The sequence below is a fragment of the Leuciscus leuciscus genome, assembly GCF_965113295.1.
Source record: "Leuciscus leuciscus genome assembly, chromosome: 22".
Lineage (NCBI taxonomy): Eukaryota > Metazoa > Chordata > Actinopteri > Cypriniformes > Leuciscidae > Leuciscus > Leuciscus leuciscus.
Window position 1 is genome coordinate 33,848,546 of NC_138746.1, and position 22,354 is coordinate 33,870,899.

Sequence of the window (22,354 nt, forward strand, 5' to 3'; positions counted from 1 at the left end):
GAAGTCGTCCTAGCACGCCTAGGGAAACGACGGTGTTCAAGTCCCGCTGCGGCCGGACTCACACCAAAGTTATTCGCTCGTCCAGTTCCAGCAAATGTGACTGTTCCAGTGTTTTCTGCAGCCAACAAGCCGGTTCTGTCACCCGCTTGCCTGCACACAAATGCCGTTTTCACGGCTACCCCGATAAATCCCCAAAAGAGTGTATTTTCTGGTGTCCCGGCCACGGCCGATGGTGTCTCATGTGTAGTAAGAATGCCCACTGCCCAGTGCCCATCTCTACACACAAGCACAGCCTGTCACACAGGGCCCGCGCACATAAAATCGACTCAGATCGATTGCGCTTCAAACGTGGTAAATGTGCCCACTACCCAGTGCCCACAAACACCACGTTATGCATGTCTCACGGTTTCTGTAAAAACTAAAGCAGCGTGCATTCGCTTCACTCAAGCGAGCAATGCTTTCGGTGTGATAAATGTGCCCGCTGTCCCGCGCCCACATCCACACATAGACATGACAGTTCCCACGGGAACCGCCCAGCCCTCCCCCTCGCGGTTGACCGCCGCAGAGGAGTCGAGCGCGGGCAATCTGCCCGCTGTTATCAGCGCGCCCCATGTCACGAGCGCGACGCTTGTGTTACAGCACACCGAAGCTTCTCCATCACTGAGCGAGCGGAGCGCGCTTCGTATTCAACCCCTAGCTATTCATGCAGACGCATGGGCAAAGCTGCCCGGGGTTTCGAGGTGGGTGCTGGACATTATAAAAAGAGGCTATTCGCTACAGTTTCGCCGACACCCTCGCCGCTATACGGCGCGCGTCGAGACAACGGTAAAAGCAGAAGTAGCACATTTACTTCGAGCCGAAGTGGCGAAACTATTGAACAAAGGGGCCATAGAGCCTCTCTCTCAAGTTCAGAGCGAAGGAGGGCTATACAGCAGATACTTCCTGGTACCGAAAAAAGACAGGGGTCTCAGACCCATACTAGATCTAAGGCAACTGAACAGAGTGCTTGTGAAGCGACAGTTCAGGATGCTCACGACCAGACAAATCCTCGCGCAGATTCGCCAAGGAGATTGGTTCGTGTCAATAGATCTGAAAGACGCGTATTTTCAAATACAGATAGCGTCACGTCCTTCGTTCACCTACCGTTCTTCGGCCAGTAGTCAGAACGGGAGAAGCTCCTGCACATAAACTGCCTCGAAATGCTGGCAGTAGACAACGCGCTGACGCGTTTTTGTCCCCAAATAAAAGGATGCCACGTCCTGGTCCGCTCGGACAACATGTCTGTGGTGTCCTACATAAATCGCTAGGGCGGCCTCAGGTCCAGGAGCCTGTACAGGCTAGCAGAATGCCTCCTGGTATGGGCTCAGCGCAACCTGCGCTCGCTCAGAGCAGCGCACGTGCCAGGGCTCCTAAATATAGGACCAGATAGACTGTCCAGGAACAATGTTCCGGCAGGCGAATGGTCTCTACACCCACAGACAGTCCAACTGCTGTGGAAGAAATTCGGCAGAGCGGAAGTAGACCTGTTCGCGTCTCAAGAAAACGCTCACTGTCCGGAATTTTTCTCCAAGAGCAGGGACGCGCTGGCTCATGTATGGCCCCGCCGCCCGCTCTATGCTTTTCCCCCCGTCTCTCTCCTGCCTCAGGTGATAGAGCGGATCAGGGAAGAAGGATGCTCAGTATTGCTTGTAGCACCGTTCTGGGAAAAACAACCTTGGTTCCCAGTTGTGATGCAGTTAGCGAGCACTGCCCCGTGGCCAGTGCCAGTGAGGAGAGACCTCCTCTCTCAGGCCCACGGCTCGATCTGGCATCCTCACCCGGAATTGTGGTCCCTTCATGTCTGGGCCATCAACGGGTACATGTTGGACTCCCTAAAGGAGTATTAAACACGATCACGCAGGCTAGAGCTCCGTCTACGAGACGGCTCTACTCCTCGAAATGGTCAGTGTTTTCAGGCTGGTGCACAGCCCGTGGCGTGTCACCCACAGATTGTGGAGTGACGGAGGTGCTTTCCTTCCTACAAGAGCTGTTGGATAAGGGCAGGACCCCTTCCACGCTCAAAGTTTATGTGGCGGCTATAGCAGCGTTCTCAAGAACAACGCTTGGTCAGGCAATAGGAAGGAACGATTTAGTCATCCGCTTCCTTAGAGGGGCTAAGAGACTGAATCCTCCCAGACCTCCCTCAGTCCCCGTATGGGACCTTTCTACGGTACTGGAAGCCATGAAAGGTGGACCATTCGAGCCTTTACAGTCGATTGATCTGAAACATCTGTCTTTCAAGACTGTGTTTCTGCTGGCTCTCGCTTCAGTGAAGCGTAGAGGGGGCTCTCTGTGAGCGCGACGTGCATGGAATTTGGGCCTAATTACTCAAAAGTTATACTCAAACCTAAGCACGGTTATGTTCCGAAATCCCTCAACACACCGTTCAGGGCGCAGGTTATCTCCCTGTCAGCCCTACCGGTCCCTGATGAGGAAAGAGACGCGGGCCTCCTTTGCCCAGTCAGGGCATTACGAGCTTATGTGTCTCGCTCGTCTGTTTTCAGACAGACAGAGCAGCTCTTTGTTTCGTTTAGCGGGCGTTCTAAGGGACTAGCCGCGTCGAAACAGAGCCTATCCAGAGCATGCAGTGCCCGTTGGGTGTCAGAGCGCACTCCACGAGAGGCATGGCCTCTTCGTGGGCCTGGTCGAGTGGGATTGCCTTGCAAGATATTTGTACGTCTACATTTATAAGGTTTTACAACCTAGAGGTTCCCGCCCTGCAGGCCAGGCTGCTGTCGGTCTAGTTAACCAGTATTATCTGACCTGATGCTATCAGCTCAGAATGCTGCGTCTACTGAGCACAGCTCGATGATCGACAGTGAAAAGCAGTAGCACAAGATGTGCCTGGGCAAACTGTGTAAGACCCACATTTCCCCATCAGTTCAGGCCGTACCCCGCCCCGTCTGTATGATGAAATTTGCGTCTAAGCGACGCTGCCATATGTGGAAGAGTGCGGCTTCGCCCCTCCCTCTTCCCGGACTCCTTGTGAGTTCCCTGGGTGATTGTGCACTATATGAACTATAGTCAACTAAGAGCTTTCGCCCTTGGGTCTTTGGTGTCAGATCTCAGCATGCACGGCGTTTTGCATTGGGTCCCCTAGCGTAAGATATCTTACGCAGTACGAGAGACCTCGTAAGAGAACGTACTCGGTTACTAACGTAACCTCGGTTCTCTCTAGAAGAGGGAACGAGTACTGCGTATCTTGCCGTGCATGCGCACGCTCTGGTTGCTTCGATGATGAAAAACCAGATAATAGCTGCCTGCGAGCGGTATTTATAGGCCTAGACCACGCCCGTTTCGGCGGGACGTGACGCAGCGGGCGCGAAGCACCCTCATTGGGTCTGGCGTCACGCCAGGCCTCGCTCGATAGGCTGCTGCAGTTGCCGCAGAGCAGCCAATAGGCGCGCGAGCTGCCTCGCCTATGTCTGTATGCTGCCGCAACGTGTTTTGCATTATTACAAAATTAAGGATAATTTTTGGCTTCAATATCTCGCGGAAAAAGGATTTTCCCCCTAGCGTAAGATAACTTACGCAGTACTCGTTCCCTCTTCTAGAGAGAACCGAGGTTACGTTAGTAACCGAGTACGTTTTAAAATGTAATAATATTTCACAATATGATTGTTTTTTTTTTGTATTTTTAATCAAATAAATGCAGCCTTGGTGAGCAGAAGAGACTTCTTTTAAAAACATTAAAAATCTTGCCGATCTAAAACTTTTGACCGGTAGTGTATATATATATTTATATATATATATATATATATATATATATATATATATATAATTATATAATTATTTATTTATTATTTTATGACTAGGGTCAAAACTAACCAACCAAACCTTGACACCTACTTTCATTAATATAGGTTTTATTTTATTATGATTATTTTTTGCATATTTAAACAACAGTGCCTTGCTCTTCTTTTTCCCAGGTGTTTTTAACACTTCCGGCGGCACTCATCCGAACCAGAACACCAGCGATCTGAACGGCCGTGATGTCATCAACCTGCGACCAAACAAGCAGCGGACGAAGAAAACGAAAAACCCGTTCGGCGGCTGCAGACTTCTGTAGAGCGGCTCGTGATTGGCTGCAGGACAGAAACCCATCGTGTTCTGTGTTTCATACGTCACGGACTCCTGTGGATGAGTGAGAGCCTTCTTCAAACACTCGTTTTTACGTCACATGCTGAATTTCTGCGCCAGTAGCAGCATCAATCAGAATCACAGAGGGAATACGACACACAATATGCTCTACTGGCGCAGAAGTGACTCGAGCGTGTCCTAAAAGTCGAACCCTCAGTAAATATGAGGTCTGTTACGATATTTTTGTACGCGTATTAAAATCTTTCGGACACCGCCCCGTCCCAATGATTGTGGCTCAAAATTGAAATGAAAAGCGAATCTATTTTCTCACAGATGTGCATTATTTGATGTGGTACACACACACACAGCAGGGTAATATTCAGATGTTCTCTAATGAGATTAATTACAGAAGAAACACACCATTTGTGCATTTGGACTGTTCATCATTTGTGCAATATGTGCGTATGGATGGAGATGCATCGTTTGCAATCTTCCCTTAAAAGTAATGTTCATTTGTTTCTTATATGAACAGTGTCATGAAGTTCAACCCATATGTTCTTATAGGTATTTTTGTATGAAAAATGTAGTAAAGTAACGACTTACTTTAAATCCATGACATTTAACACAGTGCCAAAATGTTTCTATACTTGTACGAAATGTAAATAGCGTTAGTAAATGGTGGAACGAGTCAGATTTATAGATATTATTTCAAATGAAATCAACATCCTTGATATGCATCAATATGCTCTTCTGAGACTCTGTCATAATCTAACTCAATACCAAATGCAAGAGATGGAATTATATAAACATCTTCTTTAGGAATAAGGAACTTTTTATTATTATTCTTCATTTGCTGACAGCTGGCAGTGCTTCAGATATTAAAGCATCCGACATCACACACTTACTGCTAGGGCTGGGCGATATACCTACTAAAAATATATATTGATATTATTAAGCCTCTATGGAGATATTCCACATTCATCGTAATATATATGCATTAACTTTGAAGTGGCATAAAACTGTTTTTCTGTTCAATCAGTCATTTTGACCAAAAAGCCATTCATGCATCAGAATGTTCACACTAACATGCAGTAAAAATCAGTTTTTAAATTAAATGAACACAATTGCAATTATATTATAACTTATTTTAATCATTTTTATTCCTATGCACCAATGTAACAAAAACTAAACATCAATATTTGTTTACATATTTTACTAAATCATTTTGATCCTTAAATATGCAGGAACATATTACTCTAAACAAACTAGAACTCAAATAATTAAACACAATTTCTTGTATTTCTCCAGAGTAGGGATGTGCACGAGGACTCGAACGTGACCGCCACCATCATGAAAACCATGATTGCAGTGAAAATATAATGTTTATCTTTTTTCTGATTGGTTATTGGAGCATTTTGGGCAGTTCCTGATTGGTTCAGAGGCTGCAGACCAGAGAAGTGAAGTGTGAGATCCGCCATAGACAACATGATGAGGAAACACTACAGACTGTTGTTCAGTGTAGCTCGTGTGTCAGCGTGTCCACAGCGGGAGTCACACACTCAGACTAGCACGGTAACGTTCACGGTAAAGTAAAGTGCACAGTAAACTTCACGGTAAAGTAAAGTTCACAGTAACGTTCATATTCTTATAGAGTTTCATTTTCAAAAACATTGATGCATAATTAATAACAAGAATTTATTTATTTAGCTTTACCGAGATATCCAGTACTGAAAAAAAAAAAAAGACAAAAGTGTTGCTTTTGTTTTCAATTTGATGGTTTATATATCTATATAAGAAATCTCTTTTACTCTCCGTTTCCATCAGTTACAGGCGTACTCGAGAGCGCTCCACTACATGTGTTTGATCACACCGTCTGGATGCTGACATGCACATTTTAAACAGCTTATTGTACACACACGTTTTAGCATATATTTCTTAGTAACTAAAACCCACAGCTTCACTATTAGAGAGACTCTGCCAGACAGAATGAATCATTATCTCACTCATGCATTCATATTAATGTAATCTTTACTGTACTACTTCATCTGTGTCTGATTTAGATCGAGCAGAAAGAGAAATATAACGACCCAAAGACAAAAGAACTGATAAAAATAATCTGTAATGCAGGATCAATAGCCTTGTGTTCAGATGCCATCGAGGTTCAGGCTTATTCCTTCATTAATGACGTCATCAGCAACTAGTCGATGACGACTTCAAGCACATAAACATCGACTTAAAGCTGAAGTTTAAATGCCGTTAATTCTGGATTACAGTGATCATTCATTATATCGCCCAGCCCTTCTCACTCATTATATCGCTTACTCATGAAACTGCCTCTACATGACGTCTGTCATTTACTGGAATCCTTAATCTTTGTTATTAAAGTAAATGCACATATTTTAAGTGAGTGTCAACATCCTCCCAGAACCACGAGATTTACAATAAACGTATAAAACTCACTTTAAAGTTCCTAGAATACGGTTATCCAGATTAGCGCTGATTCCTCGTGTTTAATCCTGGGCTAAACTGCACTGATACAGTATTTAGGCTTTATATATGTACAGGAGACCATTCCAGAAGTTTATGATGTTTCATGTTAAGTGAAACTATAATTCATATTTCTAGAGGATCCATGACTAAAACTAGCCTCCCAAAGCCTTAATAACCACTAAAGCCATTCACACGCACAAGAGTGACCACAACAAACCGCTGGAGAAGAAGCGTTTAGTGCACAAGTGTTGAATGGATGTTAGCGAAATTTATGTGCTAGATGTTTTACTTAATTTGGGTCCGTCAATCAAGCCAACATTCCCGCTCTGAGTTATGCTTTAAACGTGAGTGAATCACAGGATCAATCCCGGATGGATTGAACGCACATGGATCAGTTTTCCGCAGGATTCCTCCTCTGTTCCCTTGTTCCATGAGGCTTAACATTTGATTGATTGTATTTATTCATGAAACGCATGTCTTGCATTTATGTCTGAATGTGGAAACATGGTACTCGGCCTTCATGTTTACAGCTGATCATTACTGATGCTCATATGACGACACTACAGTGGACTAAAGGCACTTTATTTCTCTGATGTAATTCCTGATCATGTTATTAATAGGTCATCTTAAATATTCAATATTCATTTTTTTTTCTAATATGAAAAGTGCTTTGGAAATAATGTTTTCTCTCCTGTTTTAGTCTTCTTTACACTGATGTATTCATGACTTTCCAGTCGATGTTAAGAATATGCCAGCACCCATCACTCCTGCAGTGTCATTTGCAGTGCTAGTTCTCACAGTGTGATGTAAAGCTCAGTTGGGATCATTCCCGGACTGATCCCGGGCTTTATCCGCTGTGCCACACGACTCCACACGTGATCCTTCGCTCCGTTCTGTTTCTGGGTGGTTGTTAAAAATGGACAAAATAAAGAATCTATTGTAGTCCTTGGACTTCATTGTACTTTTTTTGTGTCTGTGACAAACTTATATGTGCATGATTACAAAACAATGTTGTGAATATTTATATAAAATAAATCCAGAAATAAATCCACCACAAAAGAACACTTTATTCTGCAAGGATGGATTCAATTGATCAAAAGTGACAGTAAAGACATTTATAATGTTATAAAAGTTTTCTATTGTAAACAAATGCTGTTCTTTTGAACTTTCTGTTCATCAAAGAATCCTGAAAAAAAAACTTTTTTATGGTTTCCACAAAAAGCATCACAAGTTTCAATATTGATAATAATAAATTTTTTTTCTTGAGCATCAAATCATCATATTATACTGATTTGTGAAGGATCATGTGACACTGAAGACTGGAGTAATGATGCTGAAAATTCAGCTTTGATCACAGGAATAAATTACACTACTATATATTCACATAGAAAACCGTTATTTTAAATCATACTAATATTTCACTTTATTACTGTGTTTGCTGTGTTTTTGATCACATAAATGCAGTCTTGGTGAGCAGAAGAGACTTCAAAAACAAAAGAAATCCCCAAACTTCTAAACATTAGTGTAACTTTGGATATTTCTGACTCTAAACTCTGTTTGCTTGATTTGCTACACTGATTGGCAGCTGTGAACAGCCTATTCACACTAATAAACCATGTTTTATTTGATTTATTAAAGTTTTATTGATATGAACATGGGTCTTTTATCATAAAGCTGTTGCAGCCTTGTGTTGTGTCTTAAACTTTTGAGATGGTCCTCACTGCAGAACATGAAATCCAGGGGGAGGAGTTGGATCCAGATCCAACTCCTCCCACCTTACATATACCTAAACCTACCCATCTCCTCCCCTTATATCTGGATCCAACTCCGCCCCCTGATCCCTAAACCCACCCCCAAACCTACCCATCTCCTCCCCATTTTTTACAGTCTATGCTCCTCCCCTTATATCTGGATCCAACTCCGCCCCCTGATCCCTAAACCCACCCCCAAACCTACCCATCTCCACCCCCTGATCCCTAAACCCACCCCCAAACCTACCCATCTCCACCCCCTGATCCCTAAACCCACCCCTAAACCTACCCATCTCCTCCCCTTATATCTGGATCCAACTCCGCCCCCTGATCCCTAAACCCACCCCTAAACCTACCCATCTCCTCCCCTTATATCTGGATCCAACTCCGCCCCCTGATCCCTAAACCCACCCCTAAATCTACCCATCTCCACCCTTTATATCTGGATCCAACTCCGCCCCCTGGATCTCGTGAACTGCAGTGAGGTGCTACTGAAATTTAACTGTATCGCAAGGCATTAATAAACAAATAAAATAATATTGTTTTAATAAATTGTTAATTGGCTTAATTAGATATAAAGCAAAAGTTATAAACCTCAGAGAATTTTAGAATTGTGATTTCTATGCAGGCTTACACAAATCATGGAAATAGTGGTTATGAGTGGCTTTAAATATTTACTGTAATCAGACAGAAACTGCTGTTTGTGAATCTAATCCACTGATCTATATAAGGTCATTCTACATAGATCACTGATCTAATCTCTATACAATTGTTTGTTTTTTTTAAAACTGAAAATGTCATTGCAATGCATTGGTCAAAAGGTGTGAACCATGGTTAAATCTGTTAAAAGATCATTTTTAATTTTTAAGGGTTGTTTAGATGACAATGATGTACTAAGAACGGAGATGTTTTTCCTTTGCTTTGTCCGTGTACAGAAGACAATGCTGTCGAAACAATCCTCGTTCACAGTCAAGTCTGTGTATTCTGCTGTCAGGCCAGTAGATGGCGACGAAACACTAAGCCCTGAACACGTCATATGCACGTGATAACAGCATCGTTTTCAAAGACTTGCACTCTGTAACCCGTTTTCAAAAGTTCGCGTGTTCATGCCCTCAAAACACCGCTGTTCTGTAAACGAACGTCCAAAACACATAGAAAGTTTCCCATTTTAAGTTGACCTCGTGTAGGCTGAACGCTCCCTGATAGCCATTAAAAAGCGATTACAAATCTAAAATCAAGAAGCATCTCAGGCAGTTTGACTAGCTGTAATGTTTCCTCCAGCTACACACACACACACACACACACACCACACACACACGCTGCACTGGCCCGTTTCATTTAGTTCCTCATTTCCTGGCTGTTCTGTATGGACTGGATCATCTCGATCAAGCTCTCTCTCTCCTGCTCCATAGCAGTGGCTTCCTCACGGAAAGCCTCCACCCTGAGACACACACACACTCCACATTACACCACACACAACTCTCTCAATTACCAAACACAAACTGAAAAACATGCACATATAAACATCATTCCTGGGATTATCCAATACAAAGATTTTTTTTGAACATGTGAACTCATGAATGTCTCTTTTAGAGCTTCTTTAGCCAAATTGAATTCTGTTTTACTAAATGATTCTGTTATTTTCCTGTGTATTACTGTGAAGCTGCTTTGAAACAATAAGTAGGCCTATTGTATAAAGCGCTATGTAAATGAATGTGACTCGACTATAACAAGAACATTAAAATGAACTCTGGCCACAACAGCCATTTTGACATCATTTTGTGTGTATTTGACTTCAAGCAATAAGTCTCGAAACTGAACTCGGCTTTCTGTGCACGTGTGTGTTTCAGGTGTGTGTCAGAGTGAGTTCATGGCTTATTGCACTTAAAAATATAACGGTAACGGAGTGTAAAATGTTGAATTACTGCATAAATGGGGACAGCGCATCTGTCTGATGCGTGACGGCATTTAGTGTCCGGAATAGGCCCCGCCCACAGCAGAGATAACGAGACATGACGTTAGGAAGGCTAAGTTATAAGTTTTGAGCAGTCGGAGAGTTATCAGTTAAAAGTGTCTAAAACACATAAATAACTGCTCTATTGTGGATTCATCCTGCAATGAACTTGTTAGGCAACTTTTGACATGTGTTTGGCGTCGAGTGTGTTATTTTATATCGAGTTATTTTGACTTTGTATTACCAGGCACAACCGTGATTAATTTGTGCATTGTCTTGTGTTTTATGTAGATCTGATTCAATTCTCTATGAAGTGAAACCCCTATTTCCACGTTTTATATCTCCATTGTGCATGTAATGTGTATAAAATATGTTTAATGTATTTCATGTAGTATTGTGCATATTCACCACTAGGTGGGGATGTTTCCCTTCACATTTAGTTTAATTGAGTTGTTCAGCATTTACCACACCATACCATACCAACTTTATTTGTTAAGCACTTTACAACAACCAAAGTTGACCAAAGTGCTGTACAGCAAAATAAACAAACCCATGTACAATTAATAACCACACAATAAAAACATTCAAAGTAACAAATTAAATCAAGTAAATGAAGTCGATCTCTTACTAGGCGTCAAAAGCCAAAGAGAAAAGATGGGTTTTAAGAAGGGTTTTAAAAACAGATAAAGAAGAGGCCTGCTTAACATGCAAAGGCAGATCATTCCACAATTTAGGGGCAGACACAAAAAAGGCACGGTCCCCTCTGAGCTTACGCTTAGTTTTAGGCACAGTCAGGAGCAGCTGATCATCTGACCTGAGAGCGCGGATGGGTTTGTAAGAGTGTAAAAGCTCAGATAGGTATGGCGGGGCAAGACCATTTAGTGATTTAAAAGCAAATAACAGAATTTTAAAATGGATCCTAAATTGAATAGGCAGCCAGTGTAATGAAGCTAAAATAGGGGAAATGTGCTCATGTTTACGTGTGCCCGTTAAAAGACATGCTGCTGCATTTTGTATCATCTGGAGACGGGTGATGGAGGACCCACTAACCCCCACATATAGTGAATTACAGTAGTCCAGCCGTGTAGTTACAAAGGCGTGGATTACATTTTCAAAATGTTGTCTTGACAGAATTGGCTTTATTTTGGCCAGCTGCCTCAAATGAAAGAAGCTTGATTTGACAACAGCTTTGATCTGACTGTCAAATTTAAGCTCAGGGTCCACTTTAACTCCTAGGTTTGTAATGCTAGGTTTAATATAGGGTGCCAAGGAGCCCAGATCTACAGGCGGGGTCCCAGTGGTGCCTCCAAAAACCATCACTTCTGTTTTTTTATCATTAAAATTAAAAAAGTTCAGAGCCATCCATGCCTTTATGTCGTCGAGACAATTGAGTAGTTGTCCAACAGAGTTATCATTTTTCTTTTTAAGAGGTACATAAATCTGACTGTCATCTGCATAACAGTGGAATGAAATGCCGTATTTTCTAAGTATGGAACCAAGTGGAAGCAAATACAGAGAGAAAAGTAGAGGGCCATGGAGTTCCATGGACTCAATTTCATTGAGTTGATTTGTGATTTAATTCACTGAGAATATAATGTATTATAATTGTCAATCTGCAAAATTGTACTCACTATAATGATCACAATGCAAAAAGATTACATTGATTTAAAAATATTAAAAAGAAGAGTGCTTTATCTGAAATATATCCGGATGTGGAAGACAAATGCGATAAATGTCATGGCTCACCTTGTCATCTTAGCCACATGTTTTTTTTTTTGTCCTGATTTGAAAGATTTCTGGTTGGGTTATTTTAATATTATGTCCTCTGTTCTTGGGGTAAATCTCCAACCTTGTCCTCTGATTGCTATATTTGGAATTCCTGACCCCTCACTTGCACTTAACCCTACACAAAAGGGCATCATAGCTTTTACATCTCTACTAGCAAGACGCTCTTTATTGTTACACTGGAAGTCACCTAAATATCCTTCTGTCTCTCGATGGCTCAGTGACGTCATGTATTTTTTAAAACTTGAGAAAATTAAATACACGTTGAGAGGATGTACAGTCAAATTTTTCCATAAATGGCAACCTTTTATTTCCTATTTCACTGATTTAGTGGTACTACCCAATTGAATGTGTGCCCTTATTTTTATTTTTGTTTTTTTTTGTACTGTTTGTATTGCATAAATAACCAGTAATATGTATGTTGGTCGTGGTGTGCCAAGTGGGTGGGGGGTTGTTCATTGTTTATTATGGTACTTTGTGATCCATTGTAATTATTTTCTCCATCTTTATCAAAGTGTTTTTGGATTGTTTTTGATTATGCATTTTTTTATGTGTATGTATGTGTGTGTGTGCATATGGATGTATATATATATGTATGTTTTATATGCGTGTATATGCGTCCATGTACATATTCACGTATGTTTAAAGAGGGAGAAAAAAGAAAAAAAGGGGGAAAAAAAGGATAAATTGTATCTGTGAATGGAAATATTGTATTGTTTTGCTTTTCCCAATAAAAAGAAAGTAAAAAAAAAGAAGAAAAAAAGAAGAGTGCTGTTTTAAATAAATATTTCTAATAAATGTATATTTTTGAACTTAAATATGCAATCATTCTAGAATAAAATTTCAGATGGCACTGAGAGGCTTTTGCATCTGAACTCTTCATATATACATATACACCGGTGCTCCAGTTTTAAGTTTAGTTTGATAAACAATTATGGGAACTGTGTTTCTTTCCATTTGTATTAGGATGGAATAAAACAGTCAGCTGCGTTTAGAAATATGCCAAATGCATTGCATGGTAGCTCATTTATAAAACAATAAGCCGGTCTGTCACAGGTTGAGGGACATTGCGATTTAAGAGACAGATTTTGAGATTGTCTGATTTGAATGTTTTGTTTTGTTTTTTCACTGATTGATTTGTAAGAATGCCTCATGTGAGCAAGACTCTGAGATTGGAGCTGGTTTTCTACTCTCAGAATATGATGTTGATGATGATATTATAATAAAGCTAATAAAAGATTTTACAGGATCCACCTCTTAGTTTCTTCAGCTGTTTTAATTCAGTGATGTATAGAAGCTTGTTTCCGCCACAGAATAAAAGGTAATTGCGCCTTTTTATTTCACAATTCACATTTCTAAACTCCTTATATCCTGCAATTCTGACTTGTTGCTCATCATTTCTAGCCTTGATTAATTTGGACAAAAATCACCCCTGCACAATGTCCATTGCATTGTGATGGTGGGAGTGGTCCTATGTGTGTGTATACAATGCAGTTTTCTCTAAGCGGTTCTCAGAATTGCGTCCTTGGGACGAGGGCACGTTAATTTATATATATATATGATGTGCATGGATAAATCATTTATAAAAAATTATTAGTTCTTTATTGCAATATTCAATAAAAACAAGAATTGTCCAAATGTCCATTTCATGGTGACTTTAATATGTTGTTCAGGCCAAAGTACAAATGTTGGTGATGCTTCGTTCCCTTGTTCATTCGCTGGTATCCTTAGGCATGCTCCGCTTCTTCCATGGACTTCGCTGACTTTCCCCTACATTTTCCTTTTGAGGAAATAGACATAATCAGGTTTAATAAGCTGGAAGGAGGTCAAAAAGACATATCACTTCACTTGTTTTACCATGAGGGGTCTATGAATTTTACTGAAATATACAAAGTATTCTAAATTGAGGATAACAAACAAAGTAGCTTAGTTGAAGACCGTGTTTGTTTGTTTTTAATAAAACTGAAAATAATTGATCATAATAAGAGATCATTTTCGACAATTACCCTGAATATCTGGGGGAAAATGTGCGTCCCTCTCAATGTCTATGGTGGTTGTGGCCCTGGCTGAGGTCAGGAAACCAAGTCCTGCGTTTTCTCTTGAATTCAGCTTTCTCTTCTTCACTTGGTTTAGAGTCAGATACTGGAGGAAGAAAAAATCATTAAGACACAATTGATGGAAATAATCGATATTAAGAGAGAACAAATTTTTACGTTCAAGAATTTATTTCTGGGGAAAAAAACAAATGAACGAGTATCCTAAATGTTTAAGAGAAATCGTCTCGGTTATGTATGTAACCCTCGTTCCCTGAGTAGAGAACGGAGACGTTACGTCGTGACGACCAATGGGGTTTCGCTTAGAAAGCCTCTCAGCTTCGAGTATTATAAAACGTGGCTCGTTTCTAAGCGAAACCCCATTGGTCGTCAGGACGTAACTCGGTGTGACCACGAAAGGAAACTTAGTGTCTATGGTAGTTGCGGCCCTGGCTGAAGTTTTTATCTCGGAGGTCAGGAAACCAAGTCTTGTGTTTTCTCTTAAAGTCAGCCTTCTCTTCTTCACTTGGTTTGGATTCAGATACTGGTGAAATGAAAAATAATAATTAAGATACAATTGGTGGAAATAATATATTAATAATCTAAAAGAAAACAGTATCTTTTGTTGTTGTGGCGCTGGCTGATGTTCTTACCTTCAATCCCAGGAAACCAGGTCTGGAGCTTCCTTCTGAACTCAGCCTTCTCTTCTTCAGCGTGTTTAGAGTCAGAAACTACTGAATAAATAAAGAAATAAATCATTAAGTGACACAATTGGTGAAAATAATATACTAATATATATATAAATGAAGGTGATTTGACTATAAAACGAACATTACAATGAACAAAAATGTGAAAACCTCACTACAAATAATCCAGAATAGGTTGGTTTCACGTGACGTCACGTTGCTGCTTCCCGAAATTCAGATGGAGGGCAGGAAGTGAAATAGCTGAGGATTTTCCGTCTGAAAAAATGGCCATGTTTTGTGTAGTTTACGGCTGCTCCAATCGTTCTAACCGAGAAAAGGGAAAGGGGTTTTATAGAGTACCAAATATTGTCATTCATAAAGGTGAGAAATGTGAAAAGCTCACAGAACAACGCCGTAAAAAGTGGATTTTAAACCTACGTCTGCGGTCGGGTGGAGCAGAGTTCTTACCTTCAATCCCAGGAAACCAGGTCTGGAGCTGAAATCACTGATCGAGTGAATCTCCTGAAGTTCTCCATCCTACAGTAGATCATTTCTAATCCACTCATGTTGTAAGATCTGCTCTAACGTCGGGCGTTTAGTTGGATCCAGGGTTAGGCACTGGCTAATCAGATCACTGCATTCTGTACACATTTTATCAAGGAGAGAGAGAGCTGGTTAGTCATGACCATGTGACACTAATGTTGGCATCTATGAAAACAGCATCTGAAACATGATTAATATAAGGTAAAGTGTTCTTTATCTTTACTTTAAAGGTGAAGTATGTATTTTCTTCTGCACTAGTGGCACATTGCGAAATTACAAAATAAAGCATATTTTAAAAAACCTACATCATCACGTCATCCCCGACTCAAACATCACAAACGCAGCTCTTACTGGTTCTTGTGAAGGCATGTTTCAGGTCCAACATATTAGGAATACTTTTAACTGTGTTGCATTTGTCTTTATGAACATTTGTCTATCTGAACGGATGCATGATGATGCTGTATGGTATTAAAGCATGCTTTATAGCGTGTAGCATCACAATGATCTGTTCACTTTGACGAGTTCATGACCTGTTTAATCTCCGAAAGTAGAAATGCAGTGAATTTTGGCTTTCACTTCTGTGACTAAAGCTACATTTCTTATAGTATTTAACTATATATCAAAAATGTTACACACTTCACCTTTAACTGTGTCTGTACTGAGCCTTTTGCTTTATGTGTGTGTTTATCGATGTTATCAATATCATTCACTCACCGTTGGATAAGCTGGTGTTCTGAAATGTAACTTTGGCTTCTTTGATTTCCGCTGGATTGTGAAAAGGAGGACATGCGTTCACCATCTCGTACAGCAACACTCCTAGAGCCCACACATTTGCTGGGACGGCGTGAAATCGAGGTTCTGTGAAGACTTCAGGAGGGCAGTAATCCAGGACTCCTGTAAGAAAGACATTTGAGCATTGTTGAGCAATTTTTTCAAAGTGTCAAATAATCAGCAAGTCATTACATCCAGGTTTCCACACACTCCCAAAATGCTCACCGATGTAAATGTAGCTGTCGTAGCCATCACTACTAAGCAGCTGACCACAGCCAAAGTCTATCAGCTTGAGCTCTAACGTGTCTTTCTTCAACAGGAAATTGTGTGCATGAACATCGTTGTGAAAAACGTCATGATCAATGCAGTGTTGCACTGCCAGCACAGCCTGTCGCATGATGACCCGTGCGGTTGTTTCGTCCAGTTGAGGATTACGAATGATGAAGTCCAGCACGCTCTCGCAGGGTTCGGGATACTCCATCACCAGGGTGAATTTTCGAGGGTGCTCAAACCAATCGTGTAGTTGTATGGCGTAGGGGCTTATGGGTTCTTGCCTCATCATTAGCAGCAGAGCCACTTCTGTAATGAGAGGTTCGGGATGCCCAGGCTAGAGAAAAGAAAAGAAGACAGAAGATTAGCTGGGTAAAAATCTGAAGAAAACATCATTTTTAAAGGTACTTTTCTTTGATCTTTGTAGATACGATCAACAGAGCCTTTCCAGGCTTATTTGTCTATTACATTTACACCTAATGCTTCCTACAGGTGTATTGACTACAGTAATCAGCACTTAAACAACTAAATACAAATTCAGCTTTTGGCCAACTTACAATAGCAAGATAAAAATCTTTGGAAGTCTTGCGCATCCGCTTGATGGCAACCTGCAAAAATGAAAAAAGAAACACACTATTCAATAACAGTAACAGCATTCAAGCGCCTGACCGTGCTCATAACATTTACCATTTGAGCATCTAGTATTTAACCATGTGTATTAGATATGTTTTGATGCGTGCAAGAGCAAAATGTTTATACAATTCAACAAGACTGCTTTACCCTTTTGCCATCAAATTTGCGTGTTCCCTCGAACACTCTTCCGAATCCTCCGGATCCAATCATCTCTCCCGCGTTATAGAGAGACCCAAAGGAGTCTGAAAAACAAACAGGAAAATATGAGAAATATATGAGCTTGCTACATCCTTTGTTTTATAGTAACAATATCAGTGCAGGTCGAAAAAATAATATTAATATTCTCTGAAAACAAGCCTCAAGATATCTTTAGTGGAAAACAAGATGATAATACTGTTTAAAACAATAATGACTGCAGATTTACCATGATTTGGCTCGACGCCGGAGTGATCTGGATCAGAATCTGGCTCTGAGTCCAGATCTAGAGAGTCCAGATCTAGTGGAGGAACGAAAGGCTCTGAGTCCAGATCTAGTGGAAGAACGAAAGGCTCCACAACATCCACAGCTTTACTGTCAGAACAGCAGCAGGACAGACTCCTCCACAAGTTCCTGAAGAATGAACAAATTCTTTCCATCTTCTTATGTTTTGTAGGTTTTTCTGAAAAAAAAAGGAGAAATATTTAAGCATAAACAAAAATTAGAAACATCTCTGACCTCACATTTAACAATGATATAACTTCCATTTGACTGTTTTAATACAGAACTCTATTCAGGATCATGCGTGTGTTTTCGGGTGTGTGTCAGACAGCACAAGTGAGTTCATGGCTAATTGGCTTAACAAAAATATATTCTAAGAACATTTTGTCCAACTAAAATATTTCAGAAAAATGTGGCTAAGAAACAGTACATGTGACCAGACCTTAACTTGTCAAACATTTTAAGCAGTCACCATTCTGCCTTATTTCAGTCTCACCTGTGGAGCTCTTGATCACATCCTCCATGGCACCCGGAGCAGTCGGGACGTCTGAAGTCTCGACGGGAACTTGACCAGGCAGTGGAGGACACGTCCACAATTGGAAGCTGTCGGATCTGGACAAACTTCTGTTTCCGTCACTGCCCTGTTCATGTTGGCTCTCAGATCTGTTGTTACTGCTCCTCTTCTCGATGATGTACGTGCCTGTGCTGCTAAACCTCGACGACAACCCACAAAACCGCCACACCACATCCCCCACAGAGCTGGACAAAGATGATGTGGACATGATGCCCGGTGGAGAATCTGTGGAAGCAGCTCCACTGGATCTGCCTGAGGCTGGAATAGTCCAGACATTTTTGATAATATTAATATCAATGTCAGTGGTCACAAAAAAAAAATGCAACTTTCTATTTTAAGCAGTCATCATTCTGCCTTATTTCAGTCTCACCTGTGGAGCTCTTGTTCACATCCTCCATGGCACCCAGAGAAGTCGGGACGTTTGAAGTCTTCATTGGCTCGACCGGAACTTGACCTGGCAGTGGAGGAAACATCCACTCTTGGAACATTTCTAATAATATTAATAATCAATGTCAGTGTCAGTGGTCACACCCCAAAAAAATGCAACTTTCTATATTCAATGACAAATAATTTATGAAGTTTAATAAAAGCCTATTCTGACCTCTGTGAAAGCGTTTGGATGAAGTGGACGGACGTCCATCATCTGGCCTCTGCAACTCTCTCTTCCTCTGAGCCGGACCTGTGGACACAGAAATAAACTCACAAGACAGAGGTGTTAAATATCCAGGAATAATCTCCCGGCTCGGGCCTGGCATCATCCTTCAAACTGTAAAAAAAAAAACAATACAAATACAATAAAATACAATAAAATACAATTCTCCTCAGAAATACCCCTCCCAATAAAACAACAACAACAAAAAAAAAACAACCTCCAAACTCCGTCTAATATCAGAAAAGAACAATCAAATAGAAATAATATGATAAAACTATAAATAAAACTATGTAAATGATTATATCCTCCGATCTCCTTCTAGAATACAAGTCTCCTCTCTTAAATCCTCCAAACAGGTTCAAAATCGCAAGATCAGCAGAGCAAATATTCAGTCTCAACCAGCAGAAAGTGATCAGCGATCTGTAGATATTTGCAGACAGAATTCAAATCACGCGTCGCTTTAGCAACACAAATTCAAAGCATTATTCGAAATACCTGAAGTCGCGCGCGTGAGCAGAGCGCGTGACCGCACATCGAATCTGGAAACAAACTGAATCAATGACTTAATGTTATAATACTGCTTAGCTAAAAATGTTATATATTAAAGCATGAAATAAGGTACCACGAATCAGTGAATTTGAGTTTGATGTGTGTATATTATTATTATATCAGTAATAAAAAAAATATATATAAAAAATTTTAATGTTCAAAAAAGTATTTCGACATTTGTCAATGCGATTCAGAGACGAATACTAATGTCGTCCACCAGAGGGAGCCACAGAACAGCAAATTAAAAGACTATGAAAATTGTTCAATAACTTGTAGTCAAAATAGCATATACATTCATTATAGTTTCATAAAGTTGAATAAAGCCCAATAATGAGTTTGCAAAAACTTACAGACCATGATTTTTTTATTTTAATGATATTGACAACATATTTGTCAAGTTGCAGACATGACAGAATGTATGTCCAACTGAAGAAGAGGCACTATATTATTAACTGTCTACTTTTATATAGTACATATATTAATACTTCCATAAAGAGACACTTAAAAACTCATATTTCATTTGAAAAGAGACATGTCCATTGTATAACTATATATCATCAACACAAGCCATTGTGCTTGAACACCGATGATCGCCTCAAGTTAAACTGCATTTTAAATTGTCCGGGGCTGCGTTCCAGTCCAAAATTGTCATGCCCTTCACTCGCTAACTTCCCTCCGTCTCGTTCACTCGGATGTACGTCATTGCGAGTGCTCACTACTGGCGGAAACTGCAATGGGCTGAATTGGAACTTCCTAAGCCCTTGATCACTTGGAATCAGCTGTAGTTGATTTATTATTTACATTTTTTTTCCCTTTAAGAATTTGTTTAATGCAGCATCCAAATGTTTATAGGTGTGTTTGGGTTGTTTTAAATTAAACATATATATTATTAATATATCATAGAGTTGTCTGTTGTGGTGGTGATTAGATGATATATGTGGTGACGTCACAATCGTACTACATATAGGTGCCTGAAGTGTACATTTGAAGCAGACTCGCTCCCTCGGTCAAAATCGAGGGAACGAGGGTCTGTCCATATAAACTTCCCTCGTCCACTTCACGAAGTGGAACGCACTTCAAAATGGCGGCAGGGATTCCCCCAAGGGGAAGTGCTTAGGGAAGTTCGCAAGTGCGTGTCTAAAAGTGGACTGGAACGCAGCCCGGGTCTAATTAAGGGTCCGTCACTTATTGGGTTCCCCGGAAACATTTCTGTTGTGTTCTGTCCTATTTGCAGCGCGTTTCTGTATTTGGTTGTGTTGTGAAACTGATGAAGATGTTTTCTTAATTTGCAGGTGTTTTTCTATTTGCATGTGTTTTCTTCAGTTGCAAATACGCGTTGAGCTCTCTCGGCCACCGTAATTTAGGCTTTATATATGTACAGGAGACCATTCCAGAAGTTTGTTTCATGTTAAGTGAAACTATAATTGATATTTCTAGAGGATCCATGACTAAAACTAGCCTCCCAAAGCCTTAATAACCACTAAAGCCATTCACACACACAAGAGTGACCACAACAAACCGCTGGAGAAGAAGCGTTTAGTGCACAAGTGTTGAATGGATGTTAGCGAAATTTATGTGCTAGATGTTTTACTTAATTTGGGTCCGTCAATCAAGCCAACATTCCCGCTCTGAGTTATGCTTTAAACGTGAGTGAATCACAGGATCAATCCCGGATGGATTGAACGCACATGGATCAGTTTTCCGCAGGATTCCTCCTCTGTTCCCTTGTTCCATGAGGCTTAACATTTGATTGATTGTATTTATTCATGAAACGCATGTCTTGCATTTATGTCTGAATGTGGAAACATGGTACTCGGCCTTCATGTTTACAGCTGATCATTACTGATGCTCATATGACGACACTACAGTGGACTAAAGGCACTTTATTTCTCTGATGTAATTCCTGATCATGTTATTAATAGGTCATCTTAAATATTCAATATTCATTTTTTCTAATATGAAAAGTGCTTTGGAAATAATGTTTTCTCTCCTGTTTTAGTCTTCTTTACACTGATGTATTCATGACTTTCCAGTCGATGTTAAGAATATGCCAGCACCCATCACTCCTGCAGTGTCATTTGCAGTGCTAGTTCTCACAGTGTGATGTAAAGCTCAGTTGGGATCATTCCCGGACTGATCCCGGGCTTTATCCGCTGTGCCACACGACTCCACACGTGATCCTTCGCTCCGTTCTGTTTCTGGGTGGTTGTTAAAAATGGACAAACTTATATGTGCATGATTACAAAACAATGTTGTGAATATTTAACTATATAAAATAAATCCAGAAATAAATATTCACAAGAACACTTTATTCTGCAAGGATGCATTTAATTGATCAAAAGTGACAGTAAAGACATTTATAATGTTATAAAAGTTTTCTATTGTAAACAAATGCTGTTCTTTTGAACTTTCTGTTCATCAAAGAATCCTGGAAAAAAAAGTATGGTTTCCACAAAAAGCATCACAAGTTTCAATATTGATAATAATAAAAAAAAAAATCCTGAGCATCAAATCATCATATTAAACTGATTTGTGAAGGATCATGTGACACTGAAGACTGGAGTAATGATGCTGAAAATTCAGCTTTGATCACAGGAATAAATTACACTACTATATATTCACATAGAAAACCGTTATTTTAAATCATACTAATATTTCACATTATAACTGTGTTTGCTGTGTTTTTGATCACATAAATGCAGTCTTGGTGAGCAGAAGAGACTTCAAAAACAACAAAAGAAATCCCCAAACTTCTAAACATTAGTGTAACTTTGGATATTTCTGACTCTAAACTCTGTTTGCTTGATTTGCTACACTGATTGGCAGCTGTGAACAGCCTATTCACACTAATAAACCATGTTTTATTTGATTCATTAAAGTTTTATTGAACATGGGTCTTTTATCATAAAGCCTTGTGTTGTGTCTTAAACTTTTAACTGTATCGCAAGGCATTAATAAACAAATAAAATAATATTGTTTTAATAAATTGTTAATTGGCTTAATTAGTTATAAAGCAAAAGTTATAAACCTCAGAGAATTTTAGAATTGTGATTTCTATGCAGGCTTG

General features: G+C 40.1%; 2 protein-coding genes across 2 annotated transcripts in view; one reads left to right on the forward strand and one right to left on the reverse strand.

Moving 5' to 3' along the window:
• The window catches only part of rab23 (RAB23, member RAS oncogene family), a 30,107-nt gene extending 22,547 nt beyond the window's left edge, over positions 1-7,560 (forward strand). Inside the window, exon 7 of the mRNA XM_082153911.1 lies at positions 3,969-7,560. Within this exon, the coding sequence (XP_082010037.1) occupies positions 3,969-4,108 (140 nt within the window). The 3' untranslated portion in view covers positions 4,109-7,560. The remainder of the gene's footprint in view (positions 1-3,968) is intronic.
• Positions 7,561-13,930: 6,370 nt separating this feature from the next.
• Positions 13,931-19,258, reverse strand: LOC309487140 (uncharacterized protein). The gene is made up of 10 exons (XM_082154679.1): positions 18,688-19,258; positions 18,457-18,576; positions 18,009-18,344; positions 17,460-17,693; positions 17,183-17,277; positions 16,960-17,010; positions 16,358-16,739; positions 16,076-16,255; positions 14,786-14,863; positions 13,931-14,676 (listed from the first exon to the last, which is right to left on the reverse strand). Exons 1-10 carry the CDS (start codon positions 18,842-18,844, stop codon positions 14,558-14,560), a joined length of 1,752 nt encoding a protein of 583 aa, XP_082010805.1. The 5' UTR covers positions 18,845-19,258; the 3' UTR covers positions 13,931-14,557.
• Between the last annotated feature and the right edge of the window lie 3,096 nt (positions 19,259-22,354).

Excerpts from the sequence above, each read along its gene's own strand:
- LOC309487140 (XM_082154679.1), bottom strand. The coding sequence starts at position 18,844 with ATGATGCCAGGCCCGAGCCGGGAGATTATTCCTGGATATTTAACACCT. Across the intron at positions 17,278-17,459 it reads CGGCGTCGAGCCAAATCATG|ACTCCTTTGGGTCTCTCTAT; the intron begins GTAAATCTGCAG and ends TTTGTTTTTCAG. Across the intron at positions 16,740-16,959 it reads AAGATTTTTATCTTGCTATT|CCTGGGCATCCCGAACCTCT; the intron begins GTAAGTTGGCCA and ends TCTTTTCTCTAG.